This window comes from Aureobasidium melanogenum (assembly GCF_000721775.1).
Source record: "Aureobasidium melanogenum CBS 110374 unplaced genomic scaffold scaffold_2, whole genome shotgun sequence".
NCBI classification, from domain to species: domain Eukaryota; kingdom Fungi; phylum Ascomycota; class Dothideomycetes; order Dothideales; family Saccotheciaceae; genus Aureobasidium; species Aureobasidium melanogenum.
The window spans coordinates 1,337,242-1,358,941 of NW_024470054.1; the positions used below are offsets into that span (position 1 = coordinate 1,337,242).

Sequence of the window (21,700 nt, forward strand, 5' to 3'; positions counted from 1 at the left end):
ACGGGAAGGAATATTTAACGACGTTGTCCTATATGCTGCAACGATACAGACAGCAGTCTTAAAAGCCTTTCGAATACCATGTTCGATGAAAGCAGGCGTAGATAGATATCAACACTGGATGAACAAGGAGAAGCAGCAATTAGAGCGACAGGGTCACACCAATAACACAATTGACGAACATGTTGGATGAATGCATTATTAGGATCGTTTTAGCAATTTTGTCATCCGATAGCTTACACAGACAGCCTGCTGCCATTCAATACCATTGCCTCAGATCGACATCCGCTCCGTACACGCCGAGAACATTCCATCAAACAAACATGCAAACTATGATGAAATACCCTGATGTTAGACTGAGGTAGATAGACCTCGAGATGCCCGTCGGAGACTGACCAACTCAAGTTGAGGCACTTCCAGCATCTGGACTTCTTTCTCATATTCCTGCTCCTTGTCGTTCATCTTTCTCCACCAGGCAACAAATTCAGCAGCTGTTGACTCAGGCACAGGATGTACACCATCGCATCGAAGATCCAGCCAAAGTCTGTCCACAGACTTGCCAATGTGTCTGAAGCGAACCAACGTTTCCGTACGTAAGTGCTCGAGCTCGGCCTCATATGAACGCAGAAATGTTTCCCAGGCGCTCTCATCAAATTGTTGATCGGCACTGAAGGTTAGTTCATTCGAAGCTTTGCGAGAGATTGGACTCATCAGCGGCGATTGGGAACCAGCAGACTCCGAGACACGTCGAACTCTGGTGGCCAAGATGGCGTTAACATGTTCAAGACTGACTTTGTCACGAAAGGATGCATTCATCTCATCCACCTCGTCGCCCATGATGCTATCTTGTGGAGTGAAAGACGGTACATCTGGACTGGTGGAAAAAGTGCTGCCAAAACTTGTCTGGAGTGAAGAAAGAGCCGGTCGCGAGCGAGGAGAGGATATCTCGAAAGGGTCTGTAGTAGAGAATTGGGGCGATCCAATGGCGGAGCATTCCGACGTAGTACGCGAGAGATGTAGATTCGGTCTGGAGGGCCAGCCTCGGTGAAGACTTTCGTTGTCGAGCTTATCGATTCGAGCCAGAGCCGTGCAAACAGCAGCGCCCGCAGCCTGCCAATCGTCAAGCTCTGTCAAAAGAGACTCAGGCAAGCGGACCCTGAGGTCTGACGGGATCGTCCATTCGACAATGAAGGCGGCGTTGTAGTAGAAGGTATCAGAGTCGGCATCAGCAGGCATCTCGTGTTCCTGTTTGCGTTTGAAGTCCGTCTCTAGGCTTGAAATCGTGATTCAGTCAGCACAATGCCCAGTGGAGCGGATTATGTGTGCATTTGAGTAGGTTTATTCGCCCCAGCTACCACGCATTTACAGAATGGGGGCTCTGCTGGAAATAAGCATCATTCTGGATTTTACGTACTACGTGCGGTGTGAGACGCGTGACTGTCTCCACGAAGGACGACGATGGCGAGGTTGAGCTGCGGAAGGCATAGTGGAGCTGTTTTGATGGATGCAAATATTCAAAGAGGCAGCAACATCAAACGGCGATGCGCTGGGGTTGAAAGAGCAGGAGGTTTGATAGGATCTTCAAGAGGGTGATGAAAACGACATTGTAGAGGAAGATATCGAGGAAGTGGAAGTGTCAGTTATAAGGAGGAAAGAGCTCAATAGAGCTAATCAAAGCAAGAGCTACCCGTGTACCAAGACATCCGAAGCTGTCCATTGTTCCCAGGAAATAGGTGACTGTCAAGGAAAGGAAGGACTACCAATCTTTCGCGAGAGATTCCGCATATTGATGGTTGTCTTTATTGCGAACGCCTACTTCTATATTCATCAGCAAGCACATATCTGTTGTACATCGTCTAATCAGAAGAATCCTCAAGACTCACGTTGCGAGTTCACTATAGACTCGAAGGGTCGCACATCAGTATCTGCTCAGCCATCATCCATAACGATAGTCTTGATTTCGTGATGTTGAAAATTAAGTTTCAGCCAACGAACGATGTTCAGTGGTTAAAGCCAAAAGATACAGCAAACCTCTTTGATTGGATGGACAAGCATCACTTTCTACTGCCAGATCAGAGTATAGATGTGTGAGCTGACCTGCACCAAATATGGAGAGGAGCACAGTGAAATGGTAAGATAGTCAAAATGTGATGCTTTTTTGTTCAGCCGAGTACAGAAGGGATCTCAAAACCGGACGAGTATAAAGACCGGCGTCGGACGCTCAGAGTAAGTCCAAGATGGTATATCGCGAGGAGGCAGAAAGGACAAAAATATAGAAAGTCTACTCGAGACTAGAAAAGAAAAAGAAACAGTCAGCAGGGTAAAAAGAAAACAAAGAGGAAACTTACCGTTCAATCAGATGCAGACCAGAGGCAGTTTCAACTACATGGCTGACCTCGCCAGGCTTCAAAGCGAATGCAGCGTCCTCAAACTCCTTCTGCATGTCGCCCTTACCAAAGAAACCGCTGGAAGAAAATAGTCAGTGGATGAAATGATCTGAGAAGACGCAGAGAAACATACAGATCACCTCTCTTCCTGGAGCTGCTGCAATCACTCTCGGTGGTAGCCAGGTCACCAAGACTGGTTGCGCCGCTTCTGATTCTGGCTTCATGACCGAGGATGATGGTCATAGCCTCGTCCTTGGAGCGAGTAATTTGGGCCTCACGCCAACTCGAGGGACGGCGAGAGTCTTTGTGCTTGACGAGCAGATGCGAGGCGCGGATCTTGCCCTCTTGTTGGCCCTGGCCGTCGGGTCGCAGGCTAGCAGAGCTGTGGTAGGTGCCCATGTAATGCTTCAGCGTCTCGCTGTCAGTGCCGGAAGGAGGCTCCCATCTGCTCTCCTTGGTAGAAGGGTTGAAATAGTAGGGAAGGTTCTTGGAGTTGGAGTGTCTAACCTCCCAGCCGCTGGGAAGACCGGTAGCCTGGAGAGAGAAGGACGTGTCAGAGAAAAGCGCGACAGTTGGAATGGAGCGGCGACGAGTGGAGGACAAGACGATGGCGGGGAAAAGAACGACTCACCATGATTCTGGAGATATGCGGATTCGACTGGATTGGATTCGCTTGTTCAGGTACACGCCTTGACAGAAAGATGGAGAGTGCGGGGGTGATTGCTGTGTTGTCGAGACTCAAAGCCGAACTGCGACTCGGACCTTGCGAAGGAAGAGACGCGCTTGGCACGTTGGCACGGCGCCGATGCCCTAACTCGCTGCTCCTTCCAACTTTGTGACTTTCATCATACCAGCCCGAACCTGTCGCCTTTGCGCCTGCTCCATCTTAGACATCGCCGCTCCTCGCTCTTAATATCGCATTTCCAAGTCACGCGACCCAAGGACCGTACCTTCTCTCCCTCACAACCATGGCCTCCCACGACTCCCCTTCGGACGACACCAGCAACGCCCAGAATGAGAAGATCAAGTTCAGATTCTGTCGCGAATGGTACACCTGACCTCATGCGCATCCTTCTTTGCGTGCGCTGACTGTCTGCGCCAGTTCAAACATGCTCTATCCGCGCGAGGACAAGGAGACGGATCAGCTCATCTTCCAGTGCCGCAACTGCCAGTGGCCCACTGCCGTCGGACCAACCTGCATTTACCGTAACGAAGTCATGGGCAACTTGATCGAAACCGCTGGTGTCGTTACAGATGTCGCCTCAGACCCAACAGTACGTCACAGCCCCGCGCGCATCCGCCTGAACCGCGCTGACTCTGTTATAGCTACCTCGTGTTGAGAGAGACTGCAACAACCCACGATGCGGAGGAAGAGAAGCCGTCTTCTTTCAGAGTCAGATGCGTAATGCAGAGACTGGCATGAAGCTCTTCTACGTTTGCTGCGAATGCGGCAAGACTACTACCTAACGATTCGAAGATTTGCATTTCTGGCGTACACGGTTGCATGGGAATTTGGAGTCTTTGCTCGGGTTGGACATATTGGAAAGTCATGAGGAGAAGGAAGAGAATACAGGCACAGCTTGAGCAGAGAGGGTGGAAAGGAAGACGCCAAAGCAGAGGGGCAATTTTGTATTCATGCTGATGCCGCATGAGATGAGATTGGTCTAGCATCAAAACTGGCTGCTTTGACCCGCTTGACGCTTTACAACATATCGAATATTCCTCCTAATCGTACACGGCAATCTTTATTGCCAAAAAGCAGTGTGTCCGTCCGCTGTTCCCCAAACCGTGTCGCCAAAAACGCCTGTGCTATGCTCCAAGAAACCCCAGACTTTTGCCCATCTCTTACAAGTGCATGGGAGCCAAACTCAGGATCTTGGACCACTGCATGTTGCGAAGCTCGCTTCCGACGATACCTAGATGGCGTCAGTTGATATGCGACAACCAAGGCGGCCATTATGCGCACCGTTCAATCTTGAACCAATGGGCTCTCCTCCCTTGTTGATGAGAACGCAGGCGTTGTCGTCGAACTTGACAACACTGCCATCGGGTCGTTGGTATTTCTTTGCGGTACGGACGACAACGGCGTGTCTGATGTCGCCACGGCGAACTTTGTTGGCTGCGCTGATGGACACACTGCCTCCGGGGCCTGACTCGGGACCAAAGTTGCGCTGCTTCTGAACGACGACGATGATACGGTCGCCTAGAGAATGGAGTCAGATGCTGGCGAGGAGGACGTCACTGGGATAGGCGTAGAGTGCTGACCGATCTTTGCGGCTCTCTTCATCTTGAGCACCTTGACACACTCGACCAGGGCGGCGCCTGAGTTGTCGATGCAGTTGAGCATAGACTGGCGACCAACAGTCAGTGCGTGTGATACATGGACTCTTGTATACAACCGACCTTGAGCTGGATCATGTTTGCGACGGGCCTTTCAGTTATTCTACTTCGTACAACGACTACTCGGTCAAGTTTGGCTGGTTGCGATTGATTGATTAAACTTCAAACAGGCGAGGATTTGCCGGCTGTTCGGCGCGCGTCTTCCCCATTCCCACGTCCGTCAGGGCCCGCTATTGTCGTGATTGTTGTTCGTCCTTGTCGTCTGCATTGTGACTCGGTTCAGTCTTTCACTGCCCGCCGGGCGCATTGTCGTCGAGAGTAATCATGCCCATTAGGTGAAACCTCGCGCTCCTTGTCTGTTTCTTGGTGCTATTGTCCAGTCCGGCGCATCGCATTCCTCTGTTTTCATTCATCACCTTCCTCCTTTCCTGTTCCCACGCTTCGCTCCTTCCAACCAGCCCCCCCTTTTGTTTGAGGTTTCTCTGTTTTTCTGCACAATCAATATGCCGTCGCGCACTCCCTCTTTGGAAGATTCGCTGGCTAAAAAGGGAGGTCTGACCCTGGCCCGACTCGTCGACTACGATGACCGCATCACGGATGCACTTATCGATCGCGTGAGTACTCGTCGCAACCAAGTGCTCCACCCTGGACACTCACCGTCTACAGGTCTACTACTGGACTACCATTCGTAAGCTGTGTACCAACCGCCCCCTCGGATCTCGGGGCATCAGAGAAGACGATGTCGCACGCATTCTGCAGACTCATGTAATCTTGAACAAGGATGCCGCCTCGGCCGCCCAGCATTTGTTGCAATTACCTGCTCTGGCCCGCTACCTCAACGCACTCCCCTCCAAGGAAGAGAGGAAACACTTCCAGGACCACTTCAGGAAATATGTCAATATCTATCTTCCCGATTGTCCCTTCGAAGTTACAACAACCAACCGCTATACCATCACCACCCATGAGGCTGCAACCGTCGCTCGCAAACACATTCGCAGAAACGAGACCATCAAATATATGACTGGCGTCCAAGTTGCCATGTCCGAAGCTGAGGAGAAGATCCTTGGCGTGAACGACTTCAGTGTTGTTATGTCGAGTCGCAAGAAGCGCCCATCTCTATTTCTTGGTCCTGCGCGCTTCGCCAACCATGATTGTAACGCGAATGCCAAGCTCGTCACCTTGGGTCACAATGGCATGACGATTGTCAGCGTCCGAGACATTGACATTGGCGAGGAGATTACTGTTACCTACGGAGAGGACTATTTTGGTGAGGACAACTGCGAGTGCTTATGCGCAACCTGTGAACGTCTCCTACGGAATGGCTGGTCCAGGCGACCGATAGTGTCTAGGCCCGGCAGCGACTCTCCAGAGCCGCAATCGTCTACGAAGAACAAGCGAAAGTTTACACCAGAACCTTCATCTGCTGTCGCAAGTCCTTCTTCGTCTAAGCGTCAAAAGCTTCACGTTCCATCTTCATCACCGAAGGCCTCGCCACGCATCTCAACCATTAAAAAAGAAATTAGTATCTCTTCAACGCTGGACCTGTCGCCCCAAGTCTCTGGAATCAAGCGAGAGATCAGTGCTTCTTCAACTTCCAGAGTCGTCACCGCGAATGACAGCGAAAGCGATACTTTCGGATCAGCTTTTTTCAAGCCGAAACAAATACTTAAACATCGTTATGGAAAAGTCGGCCGGCCATCCAAACGAACACTCGAAACTACGCGCTCTATTTCTCCATCATCCTCCACCACAGAAGACGTCTCGCAGACATCTTCAGTCACAACAGATCCCACGTCCGTCGATGAACCGCCGGCCGAATCTGATTTATCAGACCTTTCCGAAAGCTACGAGTTGGATGATACATTGCGCGAAGTTATTCAACGGAAGCCTAAACCAGTCAAGATGACGACAAGACAAAGCCTACGGAAACAACTCTCTGTACCAATACCCACCATTGAAGGCACCGATTCAGATGTTGAAGAGGATTCAGCAGTAGATCGCAGGAAGCCTGGAGACTACACGTTGACAGCTCGCTTGCTAACAAGCGCTGTGTCACGCTGGGTCGAATGCCGCAATTGTGACGACTACTTTATACAACACGAGGCCAAACTGACGCGCATCAACTGCCCCCGCTGTGAGAGACATAGTAAGCTCTACGGTTACGCCTGGCCAAAGACAGACAAGGAGGGCAAGAACGACACGGAAGAACGAATTCTCGATCATCGTACTGTCAACCGTTTTCTGCATCCAAGTGAGGAGCGAACCACCAAAAAGAGTCGCAAAAGCTTGAGTCAAATGGTTTCAGAAAGAGAGAGAAGTTTGCGAGAGAGTGAAGAGGCAGAATCACAAGAAGGTAGAAGAAGAAGTAGGAGAAGATTTAGCTCATAACGCATTATGTATTATTTGTATCTATATTATTAGGCATAGCAACATTCATCATAACATGCTTCAACATTCAAACTTGCTTTTTCCTTCCATCATCAACATATCATCACCTTTTTTACATCGTGAATTTGCTCATCTTACGGATCTTACTTCCGTAGAAGAAGAACAGGATTGGAACAGGGAACAGGGCCAGTGTAAGGAAACCCAGCAGGGACATGGCCTGATAGATTGATCAGCGCTGTTGACGTGAGAATAGAAAAGGTCTTGTGCTTACCCATGGAACTCCAAGGTTATCGAACATGTAGGTCGCGAACATAGGGAAGCCAGCTCCCAACCATGAACGGAAGAAAGTGTTTGCAGCAATTGCTGAGTTGGCGTTGGCTTTGTAGACGTCGATGATATAATTCCTGTGAGGGCAAATTAGCATAACATACTGAAGACGTAAGATTTGTCAACTTACAATCCTTGCAAGAAAATAAGCAGAATACCACCGCCGATAAAGCTGCCAGAAATAACTTCAGGCACCCAGATAATGTTTGGGTTTGAAGTCCAGGCGAACCAGAACATGCCAATGGGCAGAATAGCACCACCAACGATCATGGGGATCATTCGTTCCTCTGGCACCACATCGCCAGTCTCTTCCATCTTTCTGGCAAACCTCGTCTTGGTGAAGTAAGCGATGAAGCACGATCCAAAGGCGACTCCGACGATGATGGCTGCAAAAGGCAAAGCACCAACTCCAGCATTCCAACCACGTTCCTGTTGGAAGGCAATGGGATATGCCTCGAAACAGAGGTACAGGAATCCATAAATAAATCCCATGTAAAGCGTCACCTAGGTAATCAGCATGATCTCACAACCTTTGGGGTGAAATACCACGACTTTGCTGAATGAGTGCCTCCCTCTGTCACACACGGCACAGGGCCTTGCGTACAGACCGAGACGAAACGCCAGCACTAGTCGTGGTATTTGATCTTAGGCTGGACTTACTGCAACTAGGATAGGTTCCATGGCCAGCATTTGGAAAGGCTTCAGTAGGTAGCGGTGTGCGAGATCCTTGAGGTCGACCTCGTTCTCATCAGCCTTGGCATGGATGGCCCAGTTCTTTGTGGCAAAGCGAATCTTCTTTGCTCTGCGAGACAGCAGAACGGGAGCGAGAGTCTGAGAGTGTCAGTGTTGGAAATAATTTGTGAATATTGATAGTCGTGTACCTCAGGGATGAGGAGGAATCCGATGATACCAAAGAACGCCGCCATGATCAATGTGATCCAAGCAGTCCATCTCCAACCACTGCCGAAAAATTAGTCCGATACTCTGCCTGAGATAGTCGATGGTTCTTACAGGTAGCTCATAGTAATGAAGCCTCCAACAATAGGACCCGCCACGGGGCCGATGAAAGTTGCCGATGCGAAAACAGCGACTGCAATACCGCGATCGACTGGTCCAAAGATACTACCGGCCCTCAGTTAGCAAAGTTTGGGACATTAGGGCTTCATACTTCTTACTCTGCAAGTAAACCTCCAACAATTCCAAGGGGAGCCGATGCTGCGAAACCTCCAAAGAACCTACAGATGAAGATTGTGTAAACATTCTGGGCAACCTAGAAGTCCGGAGTGGTCAGTAAGTGTCTTGTAGAAAGGCACAGCGTGTTTGACTAACCGCAACGGGAATCTGAAAGATAGCGAATATGAAGAATCCTGTGAAGAGAGGAATCTTGCGACCATACAGCTCCGAGAAGGGACTCCAGACAATTGGTCCTGAATATTGTCAGAATGTTAAGTTCTGCAATGCTTTCGCCCATCGAGACTCACCAAATGCAAAACCAAGAACGAACAAGGAGGTTCCTAAAATCATGACCTCCTCACTGACACCGAACAATTGCGAGGTAGGAGTTGTTGCAGTACTGAACACGGACGAGGCGAAGGTCACGGAGAATGTCATCAAACCAGCGACGACTGTGATTATCCATTTCTTCCACTCGGGGAAGTTCATTGGGTTGCCTGGGTCGTCGGGGCCGTCCCAGTCAACCAGGTTGGGATCCTTTTCCTCTTTGTCTTCGCCCTCATCCTTCTCATCATTCTTCTCACTGAGGTTGCCGTTGGTGCGTTCTCTTTGCATCTCAACATCGGCTTCTGTACTGAAGTTTTCCTCGTTCAATCCTGCTGTAATACCTGCTGGAAGACCGGTCTTCATTTTTGGCTTGCTGTTCTTCTGGTTATCGTCATCCTTTGATTCACCAGTAGGATCCGAGATGCTTGATGAGGTTGAGTGTGCAGTGGTAGTCCCAGAAATGCTGGCAGCCCTGCTCTGCTGTTCATTGTCATTGTCGAGAGGTACGTGTTGGTTTGAGGCCAAAAGTCCATCGGGAGCATAAGTCTGGCGACCACTGGCCGTTCTGATAATGCCATCTCCATAGTGTTCAGCCATGGTAGTTATAACCGGATACTTTCCAGGTAGGAAACCAGCAAAAGAATAATCGAAACTACTGAACAACCTACTTTTCTGACGGGCACTCTACCCTTTATTCATCAAGATCTATACGTTCGGGTTCCTCGGAAGACACAGGCTTCTACTCAAAATCCTTCATGAATTGTAGTGATGGAGGTTGGCAATGACGCCATGCACCCAAACGCTATCGATTCTTTTTGAAATAGTTTTGGCAGGGCAAATAGGGACACGCCGTTGAACTAGCTTTCCCTCGGAGCATTTTTTGCCTACAGGATGCAACCCACATGCTGTCAGAGACTGGTTAGACCGATGATGAGCAAAAGGGTCTGGCAGAAATATCTGTATGCTCACCGACGCCTCTAAGCAGAGTGTCGCTATGCGAGAGCCTTCATCGCTCAGCCTTCACTGTTATTTTCAGGACAGATTTTGTGCATCGCGATGGCCCGGGATCTGTAACGCAATAATGTATAGAGGCGTGTGACGACATTGTCGCCCGTCGCTCTGTCGAGCCGTCGAGACAGCCATGGTTTCCAGAACACCACCGCAGAGCCTCAAAACCTCGTCACAATAGGTGGCTTGTGCCTCGAACAGATGCCGACCAAACTTTAAAATCGATCCTTCGATGTACAAGATACAGAATATGCGACAAGTTAACTGCCGTAACGAACAAAAAGATAATTGAGGCATGTTTTGGCGATGGACAAAAAGAATAGTTGAACAACCGATTGATCAGATCATATCCACATACATCTGAATTGAACCATTTTGGGCAATGCTTGGTTGCGGATACATAGTACAGGTATAATACATGAGTCGTCAGCGCTGAGCAGCAGGCTATACTGAAAGCTCAGACTTGTGCGACAGGTGTGGGCTCCGGAATGGGCTGCTTCATAGCCTGGGCCTCCCTGTCCACAATGGTGGCTTCTCTGGCAGGGTCGGAGAAGCTGATATCTCCACTAGCAATATCAGAGTCGTGAACTCTGTCAAGGTCTCTGAGGTTCTTTCTCATGTAGCTGACGACATTTGCGACAGCAGCAGCATCAACGTTCTCGTCACCGCCGAAGACGTTCCTCCACACTGCAGTAGCAAGGACAGCATCACCCTTGACCAAGCCCTCGTCGTAGGCAGCGAGAACACCGCGCCATTGCACAAAGAGATCCTTGAGGTACTTGTTGCGCACACTGCGAGCGGCGATATTGTGCAAGGCGGCCATACGGTCTTCGGCAGCGTAGAAGTAGTGATCCAGCAAGTTCTGATGCCAGTGGTGGGCGTGCTGTTGAGGGAACATCCTCAGACGTACGGTAACGAGATACATGTGCAAGAAAGTGATTTGAGCCCAGGTGTTAAAGGTCGGGGTTAGACCCAGCTCTGTGAGATTAAGTCAGCCTGCTGTGAATTGAGATCGGATGTCTGGACGAGTCACACCTTCATACCACCAACCCGAGCCAACACCCAGGTCCTCGCCCTTAGCCGACCTGAGCGGCTCTTCGCCTTCAGCAACGGTAGGCATGGTGTAATCACCAGCGCGAGCGCATGCGCGGAAAAGATCCTCGGTAGCACCGTAGGCGACATATGGTTCTGTGGCAGCCTTCATCTGTTTCTGTGCCCGCATGCGCTGGGCGAACTTCTGCATGGTCGACGCATCTGGGCCATCCTGGCTCTTTCCTGCTTCACAACGGCTGGCAGTGGTCGTGAGGGTACGTCCTAGGAACTGGCCACGAGGCGAAAGGCGGTTGTGCACAATGCGACCCTAAGAAAAGCTGGTCAGACGCTGCTTGATTCTTGCTGTCGAAGCAGACTCACGTTGATCTGTCGAGCAGAAGCTTGTCTCAATGCGCGAACGCAGCTGTTGCAGACATTGTTGGAGGCCATTGTGTGGTTGTGCTATGGGTTTGCTGTTTGTAAAAGTATGAGTATGGGCAAAATTCCATGACCGACACAACATGCAGCTTGCACATGCTCCCCCAGACGATGCGTGATGGATTCACAAATTGATGACATCAATACATTTTTCAAAACTCCTCAGCATCACTCTTGATCACAGCCGAGCAGTCATCAATGAAGGCATATTCGAGAAAGCAAAAAACCAAATATGCATAATGAATCAAGCTTGTCACTAGATATGTTCAAAATCCCCGTCGCTTTCGCTTTTTTTCGCCAAAAACACTTCTACGCCCTCCTAAATTTTCATACAGCGAAGGTTAATCTATCTTATCAAACAGCCAGCGCTTGACAAGAGCCTAGTCATCATAGATCAATCATTGAATCATCTCTGTGCTGTGTTAGCATCTGTCTGCATGAAAGAATGTTTTGTACTCACGCGTCCTCTGCGCTGCCCACCACCACCAACCTGCCCTTGTTGTGGAGGATAGTAGCCTACAGGATACTGGTAGCCGCCCATTCCCACGCTAGGGCTGAATCCTGGGGGAGCGTATCCGTTCTGTACTGCATGTGCGCCAGGTGCTGCAATAGGCGATGCATTGAGGCTTCCTCTGCCATAAGGATCCATCATCTGAGGTGCTCCTGGCCCAAAACCATTCATCGGAGGGTAGAATCCACCAGGACGCTGAGCCGCGGCGTGCTGCTGCGCGAGGATAGCCTGTTGGTACTGAATCTGCTGAGGCGTAACCGGTGAAATATTTGACATCGCCGGACTATGGGTATAGGCTGGAGTCATGAGCCCTGAGTTTCCATAAGGATCAAAGGCGTTGGAGTCTATACTGGCGGTTCTTTGAAGCGTAGGTCCCATCATGTGCTCGAGCGGCTGCTGAGGCGTCATGTTTCCGTACGCTTGACGGCCATAAACATTTTGGTTCTCGAGATGAGCCATGTGGCCATTTGCACCGGGACCTCTAGAGGAGGATCGAGTTTGGCTAGCATCACGGCTGGCCGATGCTCCTCCATGACGGGTCGACAAGCCGACCTCGTCCATCAAACGTTTGTAGCCCTGCTGGGGCTGTGCCTTGAGGCGGAGCAACACGTTACGAACGTTTTCCAGAACCTCTGGACGCATCTTCTCGTCAAGGAAGGGTGTCGTGAGTACCTTGAAGATGAATGTTGCGCCGCAAGCTGAATCACTGAGTACGTCTTGCAACACACTGTCGTTAGGCGAGAAGAACAAAGCACGAAGAACTGCTTCGCGGGCGTCCGCTTCGCTTCTTTGGTTAATGATCTTGAGCACGGTGAGGTATGCAACCTTGTGCGTACACAGATGGACCAAGTGGGGAATCAGTCGTGGAGCAAGCACAGATCGACGGCGAGGGAAAGTGCAAGTGTCCAAGAACCAAGTCAACAACAAAGCTCCGTTGGTGTTGGTGGCAAGCTGGACGCTGTGAAGAGCAATAGCAGATGCCAGCATTCTTTGTTGGTCTCGAGAAGCAAAATGGCTTTCGAGACAAGCTCTCATAGCGCGAGCACCAAATCTGCCCTGAGCAACCTCCCACAGCCTTTGGAGCATGGCGTCGAAGATAAAGTCATTGTGTGGGGCCTGGAAACGCAAGCAGCACTGGATAACGTAGTTACCATATTGGTCCAGGAACAATGCCAGTGTGTATGGGCGCAATGCATCGACAATCATGTTGATCTGGGCGGGGGTCTTGGCCACATCGATGATCTTCTGAGCAGCCCAAGTGCCGTTCTTGTGAACACCAATCTCGGCAAGATGAGGAGCGATTTCACGCAGCATGGCCTCTTTCACAGGCTCTGAGCAGTATTCGAACAACTTCTGAACGACCGTGTTACCAAGATAGTCGGAAGCAAGCTCGGCAATCTCAGGAAGCATGTCCATGGCAATGTTTTCAATCTCAGCAGGCGAGCAGCTGTTGTTGTCGATGCGCTTCCTGATTTCACGCAAGCGAGGAGCATCGTGAACACGATTCGGGCTAGGCTCTGGGACGCCAGGAATCTCAGGATGATACAAATCGTAGCTAATAGCTTGCTCGACATTGGCGTTGATTCTGACCTGTTCCTCCTTGTTGGCACCTAGTTCCTGAATAATGCCATAGATTTCGCTGCGCATATCGCGTAGATTTGGAGTGAGCAAGGCGGCAGCTGCAGTCTCTGCATTGATGTTTATGGGCTTGAGACCAGCTGAGTCGCTTGCATTGCCGATCTGGCTGTCGCGTGCGAAAGGATCAGGACTGGGGGAGTGGAAGGAGCCGGGCGCGCCAGGAGTGACTGTGTTGCTTGGAACTTTTGCGTAGCCAATGCGAATAGGACCAGCTCCAGGGAAGATCTCCTTGTTGTTAAGCTGAGATTTAGCCTGGACAGCACTTTCTAGGTTCTCAAAGTTTACAAAGCCACAACTTTTATGGGTGAGAACTCTGGTAGATTCGATAGGTCCGAAGTTGCCGAAAATGACATTCAATGAAGAAACAGTGGTCGAAGGTGGAATATTGCCGAGCCAGAGAGCACGTGTTGGGTTCTCTAGGAGGTTATCGTCAGAGACATCGAGCATTGGCTTTTGATCCAGATGCATCTGCTGCACAGCATCGGTAAGTCCACTATAGTCGAGGCCCTCTTGCTCTTGGAAGTCGGATGCGGAGATGCTGTTGTCCAGACGTGAAGGGGTAGGGATGTAGTTGCGGAGAAGTCTGGAAGAAGGAGAGTCGAGCACACCTGCGGTCCTCGCACGAGGTCTGCTAGCGCTGGCTAGGTTGGTGAAAGCTTGGACCTCGAGATTGTGCTGACGGACAGCCTCCTGGACAGCGAGAGCTTGAGCGGCAGTGATATCTGCACTAGATGGGACGCCGTAGATGCTTCCATAAGCATCGTAATCATCCTCCTCGTCATCAGCATACTTTTCCTTGGCATTGACCGAATAGGATCTGAAGCGATTCACGTTTCTGTTGTAAGCGTTCAGAGCGGCGAGGTCAGCAATGGTCGGGCCTGGAATGCCTGGTTGAGCAGTACCGATCATGTTAGGATGATGCGGTCTACCAGACTGAGGGGCATCAACAAGACCAAGGTAGTCCAAAGTCTTGACATCATTGTCGTTAAAAGAGTCACGCGAGGAATGTGCAGGAGACGAGGGACCGTCGGAGGAGCGGATGCTCTGCAGTGTGGATGCTCTTTCTCGGCCGGAAGTCCACCCATTGGAAAAGTACGGCGGTCCAAAGCCTCCAGGCGTGTTGTTGAGAAGCGCGGGGCGCTGAGGCATAGAACCCGCTCTCAGGCGAGAAAGCAGCGATTTCTGAGAAGGGTTGATGGCGGAGGCTGTGGCTGTGCTCGACTCTGGAGGTGTACCGATGCTGGCCTGAAGAGGGCTGGTAGAAGGCGTCGGACGGGAAGTCTTTGGTAACAATGACGGCTGAGACGACGGGTGACCAAGAGTACCGACAGGAGGAAATCGCGACGGCACGGTACCCGCTCGCATGCGGCGACCGGTAGCAGGTGCTTCGGAAAGGTCGGTAGCGGACTGGTCAAAGTCTGGGAAACTGTCGCTGCTTGGGCTCTCTGGGATGGTCTCGCGCAGAGGAGTCGAATGGCCACTGCCTGAAGTTGGTGGGCCCCATATCTGTGGGCTCACGCCTTCTTGAGCCTGAATTTCTCGAGCTCTGGTGCATTCTGTGTCAGTCGTTGTAGATCGAAGATAGCCTTGAAGATGTCTCACCTTTTGCTGAACAACCGACTACCATATTCCTTCGAGGGGGAGCCAGCTCCGGACCTATTGATCAAACCAATGGCACCAGCAGAGGCCAAGCTATTGCCTAGCGGGTATCTCAATCCCGAGCCTGAGGGAGGCTCGTTGGGTGAGTTGGCGGTTGTGGAGGAAGCTGAGCGGGATTGGAAGTTGACTTGGGGCAGGTTGTCAAGGTTGATCTTGTGTTCGGGACGCGCGGAGTGGGCCATGGCTATGCAGACACAGCGATGTGATGCAGTATGGGGCTGGTTTGCCAGAAACCGAAGTACGTTGGAGCGTCCAGTCTAGCTGGTTGTCGTGAATGCGTTAGATTCGATGGCTTGTAGGTTTGAGGGTGTCGATCGAAGTGGTTGACAATGTATGATCGAGGGCGGCGATGAGGACAGCGTGTCAAAGCTTGCGGACAAAGGAGCTTTGGCTTCTGAGACGTGACGGGAAGATACAGCAAGAATTCGAGGGGAGAGAGACGAAGCGGAAACAAGTGCCGCGTGCCTCGATGAGAACAGTGTGTTTGTGAAGGTCTTCAGGGGAACGCGAGCCAAGAAAACGGTGACGGGCCTGGAAGAGCCACTCGGAGCTTTGGATGATGACGAATGGGAAGGGCGCTGGGTAGGTGCTATGCAGAGACGAATGTGGATGCAGATGCAGATGCAGATGGGCTTGATGCAGAAGATTGCACAAAGAATATGTACTGAGAAGTGAAGGATGAGCGGAAGAAGCAGTTGGCAGCTTGTGGAGATGTCAGTTTTGTCAACTTGCATCAAATGTGGGGGACTCGGGAGCGTCCTCGACATCGACTTGCAACATCTTTCCCTCAAGATAACTACGGACGGCCACAAATCATGGATCAATCAGATAAGCTTTTGGTAAAGCTGCAATAGTCAGACTTTGGATGTGTCCTAGAGATTTCAATTTTGCCCAAGTTTCGACTGTGGTTTCGGCTGTCATTGTCAAATCTCTAAGAGCTTTCCGTAGTGTATCATTTCTCCCATTGTCGGCTTTTTGATAGCAAGTTCAGCAGCCTCGACAAGAGATTTGAGCTGCTTCAGCAATCTACAAGCTCAATGCTCGTCACAGTTTTTAAACAAGGCAAAAGGCAGAAAGAGGTCGATAGGTTGCCACAAACAAGGGTGTCTCCCTATAGCTTCAATGTAGTGTTTTGTTCTTGCCGAGGATCGTAACACGATAAATATCTACAGAAGCTAGGTGCAGAGGCAAGTTGGTGACCCCAGTTCATCAGACGTCAATATCCTCGAACAAGGATTGTGATTAGCATCCTAGTCAGCATCGTTCCCAGGGAAGAGAAGACTCTCAAGACAATATCGAGATCAACCATTGTACCAACCGCGAGTACCGATAGCTGCTTCACTTCCACCAGTACCACGATGCGGAATCAACGGTTCGTTGATCTTGAACGCTTGTATCAAACACTGCCAGGTGCTATAATCTATGCTGAAAACAGCCTGATGTCGCATGGCGCTCTTTTCGCGTTGCTGCGCTACTGTATGTGGTGTCGCGGGTACTGTTTTCTGTCAAAGACTGGATCTTTACGAGGCTCACCAAGACGACTTACCGAGGGTAGGCAACCCATTATCGTCCATGTGCAGACCGACATTGCCTTCTTTTATCAAGAAACTAATGTAGAAGATGTTCTCCACAGTTTGGCTGAAACTGTGAGGATTGATAGCGAAATCGAAAAGACTTGGTCCACCAGTGGGAGTAATGCGATGTCGCTTCATCTCTGCCAATGCTTGGTCTTCGTCCAGATCACCAAGTGCTTCTATTTCTGCGATAGCCGTTTCACAGTGGTTGTCAAGTATCTTCTTTATGTTCTGACACAATGTTGTCAAGGCATTGTTCTCATTTGTTTGGAGATCGCGTTCAGTCAAGGCTTCTGGGCGGACTTCCTTAACAGTAGAATCTTTGCGTTGACGAGCACGACGTTGGGTCTGGACGCGAATCTTTTTCTGGACAGAGAGTGGGCCAAGCAGGAAACTCGGAGCAGGGGGCCTTAGATTGTGAGGGAAGCAGGCATGTGTACCAAGGTGAGCCCAGTCAAGGACATCGTTTGCATCTTGATCATCATCCTCGTCACCATCGTCATCACGACGGCTCTGTCTTTGTCTGCGGCGCTGTGTTGAGGAGGCAGAAGTATGACCATGGTCGTTCCTCATAAACATGATGCATTTGGATACGAACTCGTCAATGTCGACGCCGGTCGAGTTGTCGCCGAGGGTAAGCTGAGCAGATGCCTTCAGGAGCATGTCCGAGATACCGACAAACAAGCGAGAGTCGACAGTAGCATCTGATGTCTGCTTGACACCATGGAAATTTTCATTTGCTCGGTCGATGACGGACTCGAGCCGGCCGCCATCCTGAAGGTAGACATCCCGGTTCTCTGGAGGGTGTTAGACTGTGTGCCCTGCTGGAAGTGGAATACAAGGACAAGCACCATTGAACTCGCGCTCCAATGCACGGGACTTTTTCTTTATTTCCTGGCGTTCGTGTTGGTCTTGGGTGGGATCGTAGAAGCGCGATTCGTCGAGTTCTTGGTCGTGGGCAGCGGTAGCGGTAGGACGAGCTTGTGTTCTCCTCCTCTTAGCAGAGTGAGAGTCAGATGTTGTTGACTGCATGCGGCCTTTTCCTTTATCGCGGGGAGCTAGATCCGACTGGTTTTCTTTATCGGAAGAGAGATTGGGAGAGGATGGCGCGACGGATGATGCAGCGACAGAAAGATGCGACGAAAGGGCAGGAGTCTCGGAAGGGCGCTGGTTTACACGAGCCATCGCTCAGCGAAAGTTGCGATGGTGAACAAACGAATGGCGACGAGCAGCAGCAGCGGATGCAACAACTCGACCAGGCAGGCAGAGCGCGTCCTGGGGAAGCTGCGAACAATTAAGGTATACGCGACGGGCGCGCGTCAAGCCAATAAGGGAGGAGCGGGTAAGCATCATGCTTGACAGCACGGCTTGGCACATCGATCGTCATAGCCAGTGCTTCGATGGTTGGATCGAGACGAGGGTTGAATTATTGTTGTTTCTTGTACCGTACCTGACCACTTTCTCTCCCTCTCTTCTGCCACGATACACGCAACAAAAATGAGTCTCCGCGCACCCCTCGGCCTCACACGGCGGGCCTTGCCTGCTCAGATCACAAAGTATGCCGCCACAAAGCAACAATCCATGGCCACTGTCGTGCCGCCTGTCACCCAAGATAATACTGGTTCAAAGGGCCCCACTGCCATGGTCTTTATGAACATGGGCGGTCCTTCGACTACTGCTGAGGTCGGCGACTTCCTCAGCAGGTTGTTTGTGAGTATACCACCTTATATGCCCTACCTCCTTCCCAATTGCTGACTGTTACACAGGCAGATGGCGACTTGATCCCCCTAGGCAGATTGCAAAACTACCTCGGCCCTCTCATCTCCAAGCGCCGCACTCCCAAAATCCAGAAGCAGTATGCCGCAATTGGTGGCGGTTCACCCATTCGCAAATGGTCCGAGTACCAGAGCTCCGAGATGTGCAAGATCCTCGACAAGATTTCGCCAGAGACTGCTCCTCACAAACCCTATGTCGCTTTCCGCTATGCTGCCCCCTTGACCGAGGAAATGTATCAGAAATTGTTTGATGATGGCTTCGGCAATGGCAAAGGAGGCAGAGCTGTTGCCTTCACCCAATACCCACAGTACTCGTGCAGCACAACCGGAAGTTCTTTGAACGAGCTATGGAAATGGCGTCAAAGACTCGAGACCAAGCGCGCAGGTGGCGAGATTGACGAAGCTGGCGCAATTACTTGGAGTGTCATTGATCGCTGGCCTGTACACTCTGGTCTCATCGAAGCCTTTGCTCAAAACATCGAAGCCAAGCTGCTCGAGTACCCCGAGGAGACAAGAAAGGACGTTGTGTTGCTTTTCTCGGCCCACTCCCTGCCCATGAGTGTGGTCAACAGAGGCGACCCCTATCCAGCCGAGGTAGCTGCTACCGTTCACGCTGTTCAACAGCGTTTGGGCTTCAAGAACCCTCACCGTCTAGTCTGGCAGTCTCAAGTGGGCCCCTCTGCCTGGCTGGGCGCCCAGACCAGCGATACTGTCGCAAACTTCGTCAAGAGAGGCCAGAAGGATCTTGTTCTTATTCCCATCGCCTTCACCTCGGATCACATCGAAACGCTTTTCGAAGTTGATCAAGAGATCATCCATGAGGCCAATGAGCTAGGCGCAGAAGGTCGTGTCAAGAGAGCAGACTCGTTGAACGGCAATCCTGTCTTCATCCAAGGTCTGGCCGAGCTTGCAAGAGACCACTTGGCCAGTGGCGACGTTGGCAGCAGGCAGCTGGGTTTGAGATGTCCTGGCTGCACCAGCCAGAGATGTCTGGAGACCAAGAAGTTCTTCATGAAGCAAGAGGCATTGCTGTAGTCGCAGGCTTGAGATGATTCAGACTTTGTGCTATTAGAAAAATCATGTTATACCCTTTTGTAAATATGTCTATATGATTCATATCGCATTATGTTGTTTCGACTTATCCTCCCCGGTCTGCTGAAGCATGTCATACCCAACCTCCCCAAAGCTCGGTGCAGAGGCCACAGATGAATTATAGAGATACAAGCGATATAGACAGACGACTGAACGACTTCTCTAGGAGTTATAGAATGCCTGCGAACATATGCTGTTTAAGATGAAGAAGGGAAGATTCAATCATGGAAAATGGTCGTGAAATTGCTTACTATTAAACTATATACGTTGTTCCTTTAATTTGCAAATGATGTCTTCGTTGAATCGTAATCATGAATCTTCGTCTGCTGCAGTCTTCTCAAGGTAGACATGTGGTCGGATGAAGAAGCTGAGCACAAATGCCAGACCGAAGGTGGCGGTAAGGCAGACAAATACGGTCTGCGTAAACTTTCCAACAGTGGCCGAGTATATAGCATTGAAGATTGTTGGAGCGATGACTCGGGCCAGGGCATGCAACAGCCCAGACGCGCCAAGTAGTTGGCCAGTCTTATCATGTGGTACATGTTTGGTGAGCGCTGACTGAAGCGTAGGCGAGCCAATTCCTCCGACGCTTGCTATGCTGCCGGATAGAATCATCAGCGGTCCGGTGCGAGCAAGGGTGTACCCAAGATATCCCAGGGTATCGAAGAAAACCGCAACGCGGACAACGGTAAGATCGAAGGAATCACTTCCCGAGCTACGCTGCTTGGTCGCGCTTGCCTTGCCGCGAACATAGCGTGTGACCAGCGGTAAGACGATGATGAGGCACGTGACCCTGCAAGTGTTGACAATAGACATGAATATGCTGGACTCAAAAGATTCCCAATTGAACTGGTATCGCGCGTAGATGATGATTATCGTCATGCTTCCCATTGCAACACCAAACAAGATGGTGTCGACAGCAGCCAAGAGCACAAGATTGCGTCTTAGAGCGGGCGAAGAACCTTCACCGGTGGGCCACAAAATCTTGAGCGGCTCCAAGATGTTGACGGCTCGGACTCGATCGATCCAGTCGGAGGAACCCGTTTGAGCTTTGTCTTCGCGGTGCTTCTCCTGAGCAGCTTGCTGGCGACGTTTCGAAAGAGACTCTGGGACACAGAAGGCGATGAAGAGGATGAATAGTGCGTGCACAGCAAGCGAAGCATAGAAGATAGACAAGATCTTTCCTGTGGCCTTGACAATAAGTCCTCCTAGGATGGGTCCCAGAGCGATGCCCGTGAAGAGACAGCCATGGAGATAGCCGAAGGAAATGTTGCGACGCGCCGGAGGGGTGCAATCAGTAGCATAAGCGTTCGCAATGGCCATGGCGGCGGTAAAGGAACCAGACAGGCCATCGAGAGCATAACCAACCAGAATCCAATTCACAGGGAAAGTCTCGGGCTTGGTAGCAGCCATGATGATGAGAGCATCACCCGCAATGATACCCATGCTTGTCAAGGCGAGTATCTTTGTGCGGCCCAGTCGATCAGAAAGAGCACCCAGCTTGGGGCTGGTGATGGCGGAAAGAAGTCCAGCTATGAGGTTTCCGTACAGGGTGAATTGTGCAACTCGGGCCTGAACCTCTGGAGATCTGCACTGGGGATTCTCGCCATTGAACAAGATGGGCAGGAAAGATTGATCAGGATTCTTTGCCTGCTGCTCGGACATGTATTCGCGACAGACGAGGTTGAGAATGAGATTGATTCTCGGGGATATGATGGCACCGAATGCCAGCGTCATGACGAAGAAGGGTGCCAGGACAAAGTAGATGGAGGGCTTGCGGTACCATGGGAGATGGTCAAAGTCCTCGACACCATGCCACTCATGGCCTGAACCAGCATCGCTTGTTCTTCTTTGACGAGACTCGAATGGCAACAAAGGTTCCTGCTCGTCTGCATCCAGATGTGCATCGATACCTCCTCTTGCAATGGTTGTGTTCTCCTCGCCCGAGTGCGTGCTTGTGGGCCGTGATGTCGAATTGTTCGCATTCTTCGAGTTGATTTCGGCTTCGCCAATGAAGACTGCATCCGTGTCGTT

The 21,700-nt window shown here is 50.8% G+C and overlaps 11 protein-coding genes across 11 annotated transcripts; 3 read left to right on the top strand and 8 right to left on the bottom strand.

Moving 5' to 3' along the window:
* Window positions 1-348: 348 nt before the first annotated feature.
* On the bottom strand, window positions 349-1,482 carry M437DRAFT_38734 (uncharacterized protein; the record flags this gene model as incomplete). The annotated part of the gene is made up of 2 exons (XM_041019891.1): window positions 349-1,270; window positions 1,412-1,482. The coding sequence occupies 2 exons, from the start codon at window positions 1,480-1,482 to the stop codon at window positions 349-351; spliced, it is 993 nt and encodes a 330-aa protein (XP_040883757.1).
* Window positions 1,483-2,278: 796 nt separating this feature from the next.
* Window positions 2,279-3,018, bottom strand: M437DRAFT_62910 (peptidyl-prolyl cis-trans isomerase ssp-1; the record flags this gene model as incomplete). Its single annotated transcript, XM_041024174.1, has 4 exons — window positions 2,279-2,288; window positions 2,346-2,462; window positions 2,518-2,918; window positions 3,016-3,018. The coding sequence occupies 4 exons, from the start codon at window positions 3,016-3,018 to the stop codon at window positions 2,279-2,281; spliced, it is 531 nt and encodes a 176-aa protein (XP_040883758.1).
* Window positions 3,019-3,352: 334 nt separating this feature from the next.
* On the top strand, window positions 3,353-3,851 carry M437DRAFT_81213 (DNA-directed RNA polymerase subunit; the record flags this gene model as incomplete). The annotated part of the gene is made up of 3 exons (XM_041027511.1): window positions 3,353-3,432; window positions 3,487-3,658; window positions 3,711-3,851. The coding sequence occupies 3 exons, from the start codon at window positions 3,353-3,355 to the stop codon at window positions 3,849-3,851; spliced, it is 393 nt and encodes a 130-aa protein (XP_040883759.1).
* A 378-nt stretch (window positions 3,852-4,229) lies between these two features.
* On the bottom strand, window positions 4,230-4,802 carry M437DRAFT_72274 (54S ribosomal protein L38, mitochondrial; the record flags this gene model as incomplete). The annotated part of the gene is made up of 4 exons (XM_041025825.1): window positions 4,230-4,300; window positions 4,351-4,587; window positions 4,650-4,734; window positions 4,788-4,802. The coding sequence occupies 4 exons, from the start codon at window positions 4,800-4,802 to the stop codon at window positions 4,230-4,232; spliced, it is 408 nt and encodes a 135-aa protein (XP_040883760.1).
* A 425-nt stretch (window positions 4,803-5,227) lies between these two features.
* On the top strand, window positions 5,228-6,986 carry M437DRAFT_16343 (uncharacterized protein; the record flags this gene model as incomplete). The annotated part of the gene is made up of 3 exons (XM_041018859.1): window positions 5,228-5,338; window positions 5,391-6,174; window positions 6,325-6,986. Coding segments are annotated over 3 exons (1,557 nt in total), but the record flags the coding sequence as incomplete, so codon positions are not given.
* A 238-nt stretch (window positions 6,987-7,224) lies between these two features.
* Window positions 7,225-9,227, bottom strand: M437DRAFT_40210 (MFS multidrug transporter; the record flags this gene model as incomplete). Its single annotated transcript, XM_041020149.1, has 9 exons — window positions 7,225-7,329; window positions 7,384-7,516; window positions 7,570-7,943; window positions 8,100-8,270; window positions 8,321-8,399; window positions 8,451-8,561; window positions 8,615-8,709; window positions 8,769-8,866; window positions 8,921-9,227. 9 exons carry the CDS (start codon window positions 9,225-9,227, stop codon window positions 7,225-7,227), a joined length of 1,473 nt encoding a protein of 490 aa, XP_040883762.1.
* Window positions 9,228-10,404: 1,177 nt separating this feature from the next.
* On the bottom strand, window positions 10,405-11,429 carry M437DRAFT_39796 (uncharacterized protein; the record flags this gene model as incomplete). The annotated part of the gene is made up of 3 exons (XM_041020080.1): window positions 10,405-10,925; window positions 10,983-11,307; window positions 11,328-11,429. 3 exons carry the CDS (start codon window positions 11,427-11,429, stop codon window positions 10,405-10,407), a joined length of 948 nt encoding a protein of 315 aa, XP_040883763.1.
* A 329-nt stretch (window positions 11,430-11,758) lies between these two features.
* Window positions 11,759-15,407, bottom strand: M437DRAFT_72278 (uncharacterized protein; the record flags this gene model as incomplete). The annotated part of the gene is made up of 5 exons (XM_041025826.1): window positions 11,759-11,797; window positions 11,878-14,865; window positions 14,896-15,011; window positions 15,048-15,112; window positions 15,169-15,407. The coding sequence occupies 5 exons, from the start codon at window positions 15,405-15,407 to the stop codon at window positions 11,759-11,761; spliced, it is 3,447 nt and encodes a 1,148-aa protein (XP_040883764.1).
* Window positions 15,408-16,526: 1,119 nt separating this feature from the next.
* On the bottom strand, window positions 16,527-17,831 carry M437DRAFT_38828 (uncharacterized protein; the record flags this gene model as incomplete). The annotated part of the gene is made up of 3 exons (XM_041019902.1): window positions 16,527-16,720; window positions 16,772-17,596; window positions 17,651-17,831. The coding sequence occupies 3 exons, from the start codon at window positions 17,829-17,831 to the stop codon at window positions 16,527-16,529; spliced, it is 1,200 nt and encodes a 399-aa protein (XP_040883765.1).
* Window positions 17,832-18,296: 465 nt separating this feature from the next.
* M437DRAFT_81220 (ferrochelatase) lies at window positions 18,297-19,609 on the top strand (the record flags this gene model as incomplete). Its single annotated transcript, XM_041027512.1, has 2 exons — window positions 18,297-18,509; window positions 18,566-19,609. The coding sequence occupies 2 exons, from the start codon at window positions 18,297-18,299 to the stop codon at window positions 19,607-19,609; spliced, it is 1,257 nt and encodes a 418-aa protein (XP_040883766.1).
* Window positions 19,610-20,017: 408 nt separating this feature from the next.
* Window positions 20,018-21,469, bottom strand: M437DRAFT_16662 (putative tetracycline-efflux transporter; the record flags this gene model as incomplete). The annotated part of the gene is made up of 1 exon (XM_041018871.1): window positions 20,018-21,469. A coding segment is annotated over one exon (1,452 nt), but the record flags the coding sequence as incomplete, so codon positions are not given.
* Between the last annotated feature and the right edge of the window lie 231 nt (window positions 21,470-21,700).